The sequence below is a fragment of the Monodon monoceros genome, unplaced genomic scaffold (assembly GCF_005190385.1).
Source record: "Monodon monoceros isolate NGI ecotype Baffin Bay Population unplaced genomic scaffold, NGI_Narwhal_1 Super_Scaffold_21, whole genome shotgun sequence".
Taxonomy (NCBI): Eukaryota; Metazoa; Chordata; class Mammalia; order Artiodactyla; family Monodontidae; genus Monodon; species Monodon monoceros.
This window is the reverse complement of record NW_021703778.1, coordinates 62,168,257-62,180,395: the sequence shown is the minus strand read 5'-3', so window position 1 is coordinate 62,180,395 and position 12,139 is coordinate 62,168,257. Positions and strand designations below refer to the sequence as shown.

The 12,139-nt window shown below is 40.3% G+C and overlaps 1 protein-coding gene across 2 annotated transcripts in view; it reads right to left on the bottom strand.

The window, feature by feature from the left end:
- MINDY2 (MINDY lysine 48 deubiquitinase 2) overlaps positions 1 to 8,692 on the bottom strand; it is a 71,887-nt gene extending 63,195 nt beyond the window's left edge. Inside the window, exon 1 of one of the 2 annotated variants that reach the window (XM_029236388.1) lies at positions 7,765 to 8,692. In XM_029236388.1, the coding sequence (XP_029092221.1) occupies positions 7,765 to 8,613 (849 nt within the window). In that variant the 5' untranslated portion in view covers positions 8,614 to 8,692. The remainder of the gene's footprint in view (positions 1 to 7,764) is intronic. The other variant, XM_029236390.1, reaches the window with a different exon arrangement.
- Positions 8,693 to 12,139: the final 3,447 nt, after the last annotated feature.

Sequence of the window (12,139 nt, the reverse complement as noted above, 5' to 3'; positions counted from 1 at the left end):
TTTCAAGAATGTCCTATTTTATATGCAATTCAAAGGTTTTAGAACAATGAAGAATGTTTTTCCAGTGAAATTTTCCCAGTAAAAGATGTATGATAAAAGAAGACATCTTGGTGCTTCCCTAGTGGTGCAGTGGTTAAGAATTCGCCTGCCAATGCAGGGGACACGGGTTCCAGCCCTGGTCTGGGAAGATCTCACATGCTGTGGAGCAACTAAACCCATGCGCCACAACTAAGCTTGCGCTCTAGAGCCAGCGAGTCACAACTACTGAAGCTAGTGTGCCTAGAGCCCATGCTCCGCAACAAGAGAAGCCACCACAATAAGAAGCCCAGGCACCACAACGAGGAGTAGCCCTTGCTCACCGCAACTAGAGAAAGCCCGCGTGCAGCAACGAAGACCCAAGGCAGCCAAAAATAAATAAACAAAATAAGTTTATAAAAATAAATAAATATAAATAAATACAACTTTTTTTTAAAAAGCATCTTTAGTTCAAATTTCACTGGACTTATATTTAAGCAGCTCAGCAAGCTTACCATGCTGAAAATATACCTAAAGAAAAAGTGACAGTGAAACATTTATATTAATTGCTTGAAAGGCAGATGAGAATAAGATAAGACAAGACAACAGTTAAAAGGCTACTAAAGTAGTCCAGGAGAGAGATGAAAGTGGCCTGAACTAGGGTAGTGGCAGGAGAGAGAAAACTTAACTACTGAAAATATCAAAGAAAATACTTAATAAACTTTGATGGTAAAGGCAAGCTCGTTCACCACAGAACTCAAGAAAGGCTCTGAAATTGGAAGTGTCAGATAATTGAGAGGACATGGGATAAAACACAGGGGGCTAAAAACAGAAGGAATCTGTACAAAGAACAGATCCCCAGGATTTGTTCTAAGGAATCGTGAAGTCTATTTCTGCTTCTCTGACTTTATCACTAGCTCTTCTTCCACCCTGGTTTGTCCCAGGCCTATTGTCCACCAGGCTTACTGTTACCTTGAATTTCAACTTTCCAACCAAATATCTGAAGTAAGAGCTCAGGTTCTGAAGTGGGTATAAACTTACCTTGGGTAAGTTATTTACACTTTATGCACCTCAATTTTCTATGTATGTAAAATAAGAACAATATCTACACAAGGATTTCATGATGTGGTTGAGAAAATTAAAAGAGAAATTGCATAGGGGCTTCCTTGGTGGCACAGTGGTTGAGAGTCCGCCTGCCGATGCAGGGGACACAGGTTTGTGCCCTGGTCTGGGAGGATCCCACATGCCACGGAGCGGCTAGGCCCGTGAGCCATGGCCGCTGAGCCTGCGAGTCCGGAGCCTGTGCTCCGCAATGGGAAAGGCCACAACGGTGAGAGGCCCGCGTACCACAAAAAAAAAAAAAGAGAAATTGCATATAATACATGTAGAATACTTAGCATAGTATCTGGACATAAAAATAATTGAGTACTTACTGTTATTATTCAAAGCCCTAGGATTACTGATACCACCTGTGCTCAAATGTCCTTCACCTGGGACTTAACAGCGACAAGGATGGAAGGAGAAAGGGAAGGTTTTCCACTGAAGGACTACTCATAGCAAAGGGAGAGGAGAAAATGAGGACATCACTAATAGGACAACCACCACAGGGAGTATTCATAATATCATCTGCCCATATCCACTTTATCTGACAAACCCAGAGATATTACACCAATCCTAATTCTTAGGAGAGACTGGAAATGAAAGCCTCGGAAGTGTTGCTTGCACCTTTTGTGTAAACAAAACTCTACCACTGTGTGAAGTTTTAAATCTCTTCTTACAGGATCTATATTAAAAAACAAACAGGGTGGGCAGAGGCTAAAATGGAATCTTCAGCTCACCATCTGTTTTTCCATTTTTATAAGTAATACACTTGGAAATCCTCAAAAGAGCTTTGTGCCTACTTTAGGAAAAGGGGAATATGAGAAAATTTGTGCAATTGCAATATTCCTATGAGTCAGGAAGTAAAAAAAGAAGGTAAAGCCTAGTCAAAAGTAAGAAGAGGCATCTGTGAAAAGGTATGAGAAAAGAAAAGTCATCAAGGAGGGAGGGAGAATTAGAGCAAAAGCTTTCTGGTAAGAAGCTCACCCTCTGCAGGTGATAATGAGACAGAGGATATGTCCGCTGGAACTTCACTGAATTTTCTGCTAATGGCCTTTTGCTCATTTTGCTCTTGGGTCACTCATCTTTTTCTTTCTAATTTATAAGGGCTCTCTGTAAATTAAGAAATTAGCCCTTAGACACATACAGTAATCTAGCAGATAATTCCCTTAGTTCGTAGTGTGTGTTTTGACTTGACTTAGTTCCTGGTGAAGTTTTTTTGGGGAAGGGGTATCTTTTTGTCCTTTTTCTTTTTTTTAACCTTAAGTTTTTTGTTTTTCACTGAATCAAATGTATCAATTTTTATTTTATATTGATAGTTTCTAGGTTTAATGTCTGGAACAACAAGCCTAAGGTAAACAAACTTGCTTAAGAATCCTGCTGTTCCTCCCTTGATGTGGAGTAGGAGATCGTCTCAGCACCTGCTAAGCAAAGAAAGAAGAGGAAGAATTTCCCACCCAAAGGATTAGGGAGGAGAGGGGATGTGCTTCCAGCATCTTAAATCAGAATAGTGCATTCAGTCTTCCACTAAAATGCTACATAATAATTAGATTCATAATGATTAGATATTACAATGCTATATGTCTTCTATTACAATGTACAGTATAAGTTTTATATATATGTGTATATATATATATATATTTTTTTTAAGTATGTGGGCCTTAGAACCTATATTCTTTCTATAAGAAAACAAAAGTGTGACAAAGCAGGGACTCCCTCTATTATTAAAGTAATACCTTCATAAACATAAAAATATTAAGGCAGAAGCTTTTAAAAATGTTTCATAATGCAAAATTTGAATCATATGGAAAAGCCAAAAAGTAACAGCATAATGAACTTCCAAGTACCCATCACTCTGCTTCAGTATTTATAACATAGGCCAATAACATCAGAAAGTAAATTTTATATTTTATATATCTTCTGACTTGATTTTTATAAACACAACTGATTAATTGGGCCACAGCCCTCAAATAAAAAATGGCATTGTTTTATGAAAGATTAAAGAAAAACTATTAAAAAAACACCAAAAAAAGTCTAAAATAAAGAAGCAAAATGAAAATGTATTCTAAGACTTCAATTTGGGTCAATTTACCTGGTGTCGGCTAAAGAGAATTAGAAATTTGAGCTTGAATTAAATTTAATGAACAGATTTCCTTCTTTCTTGATTTGTTGGATTATCACAGCTCAACTATTTTACAGATGAGTGATGATCACCTACTTTCCAACACTTTTCATTAAACCAACACTTTTCATTAAAACTCCAACATTTCCAACTCAGTACTTACCATGTTTGATCATTTTAACTGTCATCTCTCACCCAGAATCATCATGGCACTTACTTCCTTTGAATCACTCAAATCTTCCTAATGTATTCAGTTTATTGATTTTTTTGTTTTTTTAGTTCCTCAACCAGGGACCGAACCCATGCCCCCTGCAGTGGAAGCGCAGAGCCTTAACCACTGGACTGCTAGGAAATTCCTTACTGATTTTTCTCATTACTTCATTCTCCCCCAAAAAAGATGATCAACTGTTTTACTTTCAATCCTTAATTCCATTGACTCTCCATGAATCAACCCTTGAAAAGCCCAATACATGATAATCCTAACCAGCCATTCTTCCTGCTCCTATTTCCAGGGATGAGAGAACTATTTTGGGGGGTGGGGAGCAAAATTTACATACTAGAAGTTTTAAAAGAATACCCCAATTTATCCATGGCCACTGACTACTTTCTGCTTATGCCTCAAATTCCTAGGCATAATCTTCAATGAGATGAGAACTTCTTTAAAACACAACATAATTTTCTCACAAAATTCACCCTTCGATGCTTTACAACTTCTCTCCTTAATTACTGGCAAGTTCAATAGCTATTACTGATGAGATCATCTATTATTCTGCCAAAATGGAGAATGAGGCCTCAATTTTCATGTCTCTCTATCTTAACATGACCTTGTCTTTGTATCTTCCTTCCATTACTTCAGAAAAAAAGATTGTTGTTGTTTTCCTCTGAAGAGAATTTTACCACCTATTCTGAGGATTCCATGTTATCCTGACTTTTTAGCGACCTTGTTCTCATATCTGTCCTTTTTGGCAAAATCTTTCCTACTCCACCAGTTCCTTGATGCTGCTGCATTTGACAATGATAACTGACCTTTTTTTTTTTTTTTTTAAATTAGAGTCTCTCTCCCACATTACTATCATGACTTTGTCCTATCTCTAGTTCTCATTTACATCTCAAACTGTGCCTATACTGATTTCTTTTATACTCTCTCATCTTTACTGCTTAGCATTCCCTTCTCCCCAGCAACTTTATTCCTCTGTTTTCCTCTTTATTCCTCTGTTTTCTCTATGTCTACTGGAGAACTGGATGGAAGAGGGAGCGAGAAAATAGAGGGAGGATGTTTATAATGGCAATTTGCAGTTCCTCACATATACTGGGATGACAAATAGTTGAGAACTATTCACCACTCTCTTTGGAGAATTCATGTATTCTCACTGATACCATACTTATATCTATGCAATAATTCTCCAGTTCAATTTTTCTCATAATTTTTACATCTTTCCTGAGGCCCATTCTATGTTTCTGGAGGCATAATGAACATTTATATTTTTATGTCCCACTAACAGACAATTCCAACCTGACACAGCCAAACTCTGACATCAACTTTCCCATCTAAAACACATTCTCTACCTTTTGAATGATCCAACCAATCCTTATTATCCAATTAGAAAAAGTGTCACATCCTTCATTTCCTATATCCAGATAGCAATCAATTCATCATTTAGGCTGTGACATTATCCTCATCAGAGAGAAGGGGCAGAGAATTTCCCATCCAAAAGAGCTATCCTCATCAATTCTTCCTGCTACGCTCACTACAATCTCACCTCCAGTCTAATCTCAAATGAAAAGACCCCTTTCTTTATGTCATTCCTCTATCCAGTAATTTATAGTAGCTTCCTATTATCAGCTGTATATAAAGTCTAAACATGTCTAATGATGGGTCCTCTGAAATCTGACAACTACCTTCATACCCTATTTACTATTTTTCTCTACTACGGCATTTCTCAAACTTTTTGGTCTCAAGACCCTCTTCAGTCCTAAAAATTATTTAGGATCACAAAGAGCTCTTGTTTAAGTGGATTATATCTATCAAGATTTACCATACTAGAAATAAAAATTGAGAAAAATTTTAAACACAAGAATGCACGAGCACAGATTCTGTTAACTGTCAGAGCAATTATGTCATCACACATCATACAGCCTGAAAAACTCTACTGACACTGAGAGAACGAGAGCGAAAAAGGCAAAAAACAACTGAGTACTATTATGAACAGTACTGACCTCAGAAGCCCTGGATCACTTTGAGAACACAGCTCTATCCAACCTTGCTACTCTTAATCGATCTCCCCATCAATCACTGATGATTACTGATGAGTAATTTTTGTGTGCATCAATAGCCTTGAGGCAGAAAAAAGGCTAAGAACCAAAGATTTATAAAACAATCTCGAAGTACCTTAGCATGCCTGCTCATTCAGAGTCTAACCCACCTATCAATTTTATTTCCTGCTACTGCCATTTCCTTCTCCTCCTCCACTGCACTCCAAGCAAGGTTGGAGTCTCCAAATAGAACAAACCTTTTTCTGCTTCTGCATCTTTGAACACACTATTCCCTCTGCCTCGAAGGAACTTCTCTTACTCATCCATCAGACCCAGTACACAGGTTACCTCTTCTGTGAAGCTTTCCCTTGACATGTTCCATTCCCAATTACACTTTTCTCTGTAATTCCATAGCATATTTAGAACTTCTACATTGCAATGCGGTTATTGTTTATATGTCTGTCTCCCCATTACTAATGAGCTACATGAGGGCACATGTGCATCTTACTCATCTTTGTATTTCTAGTACCTCACATATAGTGGGAACGCAAATGTATGCTGTCTTTCAAAGTCCAACTCAATGCTCATCTATCCCCAAATATTTGAGACCATGGTACTTGCTCTTTCCTCTGAACTTCTGCAGTACTATGTAGAAACCAGGAAGTGAGAAAAGCCTAAAGGAAACTGTTACTCCTTCTGACAGAAAGACTGGGGACTTTGGCTCACAGGATGAAATTTAACTCCCTAGTCTGACATTCAAGGGATTTCATCAAGGGGCTCTTCACCTTTTCAATCTTATTTTCTATTATCCTGCAATATGAACTTACCACTCCTGTCATCCAAAACATACACACACACACACACACACACACACACATTATCCATTTTATTTTCATCCCTTTTATTTATACACTTCCCTCTCCCAGGAATTCCATTTTCCTGTTATTTTAAATCCTACTTTTCCTTAAAAGCTTCCTTCAAGATCTAAAAATTCCATGAAGCTCTCTGGGACTATGCCAGACCAAAGGAAAACTTCCCCTTTGGGGATGTCTAATGCATTTCAATCTGCTTCCTATAACCTAGCATTTATAGTGTATTGTCTTGCATTGTTCTTTAGTAATTTCAAGTAAGTCGATGCTGCAACTCCAAATAGCTCAACAGCTCTTCAAGAGCAGGCAGTTTTCACTGAACACATTTGAGTGCCATTATGTACTAGATACTGGTAAGATATAATCTTATTTCTTTTGCATTAGCCCTTGCTAGAAAGGAAGATGAAGGGACTTAATAAACACTATTTCCTTTACTTGATTTTCTTCCTAACTAGTCACAATAATCCAGATTATTTTTTTCTAGGGAACATTTTATCTATAGATACAATTCTCAATTTAAAAGTAAAATATGTACTCTAAGATGCATCTTCTCAGCACTCTAAAACTGCAAGCTTAAATAAGACACTTCATTTACAGGTCCTCAATATATTGAGTCCTCAATATACTTCCTTTTGAAGGGCCCTTCCCTCTTTTGCTCCTTTAACTTGAATATATCTTTTCTTATTTTAGTTGTTAATTTTAGCTCCCTTAACACATTCTGATGTGTGGTTACTGGTAATAATGCCAGACTCTTTAAGTAGAGTCAAAGAAATGAGGCAAGTAAATATCATGCATAAAATAAAAACAATCTTTGAAAAGCAAGAAGTTATGGTAATTAGGTCTCAGGCCACTGCTTTTCCTTAAATGGAATTTGTCTAAGGGGCCACATCTTCCCCAGCACCATGTCCTTAAGTATCCACACCCAAATGGAGCAAGCAGGAGTTGGAAAATAGACTAAACGTAACCATCAAACTTGCTCCCTGATATCACGGATTGATGGTAACTTCTGAAGATGACCTTCCCCATTTCTTCACTCTTTTGCATATGTGATAAAGTCAGTAAGAAGGAATAACACAGAAAAATATAGGTTAAAAAAATAAATCAAAGGGTTTAGGATGCTCCTAGTCCCGGCTGTTTCCAAGTATATCAGCCATAGCTGAATGCTGAACGTTCATCACTAAACACTGCAAGAGAGACCTGAGGTTGCCGGCAATTCTTTCTGACATACATATGAGAACACTCTTCCAACAAGAGAGTCTCAGAACGAGTTTCATGTAAGAAGAAAAAGGGACGGATTGATGAATGAGGAAAAAAAAGGAAGAAGCCATCAGCTGACAGGCAGCAGCTCCCTCGCCCCGTGTTCCCCCTCCCCGAAAGCTGTAGGAAATAGAAAGCTGCGGAGTGTACCTTCCAGGCCAGAAGCAAAACATTGAGGATGGCCAGTAAAGGGCAGGGGCCATTCTCATTCTGCGTGATGATGGGTGTGTTCTCTTCCTTCCACTGGATCCACTTGATATGATAAACAGATTGTCCCGGGAAGCGTTCCTTGGAGGCCGCCAGCACCTGGGCTGCCTCCCCCTCCTCCTGCTCCTCCTCTCGGCACAGAGGCACAGCCCGGGGCAACACCGCCGCTCCCTCCTCCTCCTCCTCGGGGACCCTGTTCTCAGCTCCTTCCTCACTATTGAACTCGGAGCTACTTGGGAAAGAATGCAGGTTAGAGAACGACTCCAGGGAGTCCAGGCTCGGCGATTCCCCGGGAGGGCTCGGGTCGCTGCAACTGCTGCTGAGGCCGCCGCCGCTGCTGGGCTCCTCGGAGCCCGCGGCCGCCGACTCTGCCCGGCAGGTGCCGGCGGGATCCGCGAGGGCGCCCGCTTCTCCGGCCGGAACCAACTCATGGTCGGCTCCGGCCTCAGCTGCCTCCGGGGAGGCGGTCACCTTGTGCTGCCCTGTCAGAGGCGCCTTCTGGGCAGCAGGACTCTCCAAATCGCTCCCCTTCAAGTCCAAGTCCGGGAGGGAGCTGCAGGGTACGAGAACCCGAGGCGAGCCGGCGGGAGAAGCCGAGTCCGAGAGGCTCCTCCCGGCGGCTGCCGCCCCCTGCCCCTTCCCGCCGCTGCTCTCCGCCGCCCATACTCCAGGACCATCCCCAGCGGCGAGCCTGGTCTCCTGTCGCCCTTCCTGCGGAGAACCTGTCCCTGGCGCCGGCCCGGCGGCCACTCCGTGTTCTAGCGGCTGCAGGCTCTCAGGGCCGCTCTCCATACCCAGGCGCCCGCCCCTCGCTCTAAAGAGACCGCGGCGGGTTCTCCTCAGACAGCGCCTCAGACGCCATGACAGCGGCACTGGCAGCTACAGCGCCCTTGCGCGGCCTGGGCCAGGCACGTCACGGAGGAGGGCACCGGGAGCGCGCGCGCGCGCCGCCGCGCTGTCCGTGGGCCCGGGGCATTCCTGCGCGCCGCTGAGGGAGGGCGAAACTCGCAGCGGCCGCCTACGCGGCCCCGCCCCTCCCGCGCGCCCGCGCGCTCTTGCGCGAGGCGTGGAGGGCGAGGCTGGGAGGGTGTGGCCAGGAGGAAAACATCCTCTCGTTTTGTGGCCGGAAGTTGGACTTCGGAGCAGCTCGACCGCGCGCGGCTGCTTTAAAGGCCAGCTGGGAGGCGGTCAGCTAGATGTGACCGTTCAGAACTGGGTCGTGTGTGGTTCACCCTTGGACTGAGGGATGGGGAGGTGGCAATGGTTGTAGTATTTGGAAAAGAGCTCATCCCTGAAGAGCTCCGGAGATTTGTTTCCCCAGCTTGTAATATGGAAAATGGAAGGAATTTCTTACGAGATATAGATTTTAAAGACTGAGATCCACTCGAGGTGTTTGGATTACTGCACTGCACAATTTCCAGTCTCCCTCGGTTTTGGCTGAGAAACACCGTGCTCCTCACCAGCTACTGGTGAAAACGTTCGCCCTACATGAGGCATCAGTGCGGTTGTGGATATTGGCCTGCGCGGCAAAAAAAAGTGGGTAATTTGGGCCAATCATAATAAATTAGCTTGTGCTTGCATTAGCCAAGTCTTTGCTGTTTTGTTGACTTGGCCTCATTTTGCATGGAGTGGGAAGTGCCTGTTCCTGAAAAAGTGACTTTTCTATTGAGAATCTACTCCTCTTAAGGCCATTCAGTTTTAAGAGATGCAGACAGAGTAGGCTGGAAGTTTTGTTGGTGACAAATAAAAGGGGATTTGGGTGCTAGTCTAACCCACTGCGATCTGTTCCCGACAAGGACTTTTTTTTCTTTTTTTTTGTCTTTCCATATTTTCTAGGTTCTGGGGATCCAAAACTTGACAAGATGGGTCTTCTTTCTTAGTCAGATATATAAATTCCTGATACCTAATAGAATGTGGTCTTTTTGTATCTCTTTTGATTAGGGAAGATAGACGAAATTAGTAAGCAGTGTTGCATTCACTCATTTAACATATTTCAATACCCATTATATTGCTGGATACTATGTTTGGCACTGGGGATGCCATGGTGAATAAGAGGAAGGGCTCATATCTTCTTGCGGTTTACTGTCTAGAGGTTTTTTCTTATTGCTACATTTTAAATATTTGCTTGGGCAGTACAATTTCCTGACAATGTAGGAAAAAGGTGCAACACTGTAAAAAGGTGGAATGCCTTTCCTTCCACCTTTTTACAGTGACACAATGTTACGATATTTAGCCAACTCTTGGCAAGGAGGAAAATTAGAAGAGATAATAGAAAGCTTCTTCAAAATATTGAGTTTAGGTCTCCATGTCAATCTGTAAGCAATAAATACTATTGTTCAAATGAGAATTTTTCTCTGAAAAATAATTGCAAATGTTAACAGATTTAGATATATGTTGCTAGATTCAGCACTTTACAGTATTTAAGATCATTAAGTACAAGTAAGAATATTACAGATTTCAGGAAATTCAGAACTTAGCAAGGTGCCTTGACTATAAAAAAGAAATTTGTAAAGGTGTATTACATGAAAAAAAATTGAATGAATGAATCATTTATAGGCCAGAAACCACAGAAGAGCTAAAAATCATGAAACAAGCATCTCAAATAATGACCTTTCACCATTTTTCAAAGATGCTACTTAGATAAGCCTTCTTGCTCTGGTAGTTTTTATTAGTATATGTTTCAAATGTTCACATGCATAATTTAATAACTTATTTATAACAAAGAAACAGAACCAGTTTTTCTTTTCATATGTTGTCAGCAATTATGTAAGTCAAGGTGACCAAATATATGTATTTAAGTTTGTGAAAATGAACATAGTATTTTTCTAAGGGAGGTGGGGAGTGGCATTTAGGGACAAATGTCAGAAGATAATAAACTGGAAAATGTTTCATTCTTTTTTGTTTATTTGCATCTTTAGTTAATTGTGAGATAAAATATACCATTTTAAAATAAGCTGGTTACTATCCAAAATTCTTAAATTATTTGTCAGAGTTACAGATGTAATAGTGTTAAAAGTTAAAAGAGTTACAGATGTAATAGTGTTAAAAGTCAAATAGTTTATGTACAAACAAAGCAGTTCTCTGCTCTATGCCTCCACAATGAAGCAGTCCCTTTCACCTCCTAGATATTTTTAGCTCCTTATCTCCATATTTCTGAGTAACATGATTCCACTCTGATTTCTTCGTTTAAAAATTGTAGATATTGTTTATTGATTTATTCCCATGAAAGATGGGGATTTGGTTCTTTTCTCTCACACCATTCTTCCTTCTCTTGCTCCAACCTCCCAATTATTTCAAATTTTTGATCAAAGTACTCAAAATTTAAAGCACTAGAGTTATATATATGTTATTCACCACTAAATCAGGTATTTTACTGTGACTGTGATTACTTTTTTTGTTAAAGTTTTGTTTTCCCTGGAATTAACAATTGCCTCATTATTTTGTTTGTTTGCTTTACTCTTCACCTACCACTAACTCAGGCAGACTTACCAGTACGGTCAACCATATCAAGTTACTTCTCGCACCCATTTTAATCTTGGGCACATCTCTCCTACACTCCTCTTGCTCTGATCTGGACTTGTTTTATAGGCCTGCTGCACAGCTGTCATCCTGGGATTTCTCTTTACTGTTGTTTTAGGAATTCCTTCTTCCTCTCTTACATGTTGATTACTTTCTGTCTTGGATCTCCTGTCTCCCTGTTTCCTTGATTTGGTGGAACATATTCTCAGCTTCCTGAGAAAGAGTGCTTAGGAAGCCCATTTTTGTAGGTCATGTTTGTTTGAAAATAGCTAGACCTTTATTCTACCTTTACATTTTATAGTTTGGCTGGATATACAACTCAACATTGAAGATACTTTTTCTTCATTTTAGTCATTGATCAACTGTCTTCTAGCTTCTAGGTGATTGTAGAGTAGTCTGATACTATTGGACTCTGGATCCTTTGTATATAACCTATTTCTTTGACATTTATTTGATCTTCTCTTTCTTCTTGGTGTTCTGACATTTCAGTATTTGATATACCTTTGGGTGGGTCTTGCTTTATTCATTGGGCTGGGTATTTGGTGATCACATTCAGTGTAGAAACATGTCCTTCGGTTCTGGGAAATCTCTTTTTTCATTTCTTTTATTAATCTTATCTTTTCTATAATTTTATTTATCTTTTCTTTCTAAGAGATTTCCTCAAATTTGTCTTTCAATTATTTTAAATGCATTGTTTATTGACACTATTGTATATTAAATTTACAAGAGTTCTTTCTAGTTCCTTTATATTGTTTGATGGCATCCTGACCTTTCATCTCAGAATATTGAGCATAATTTT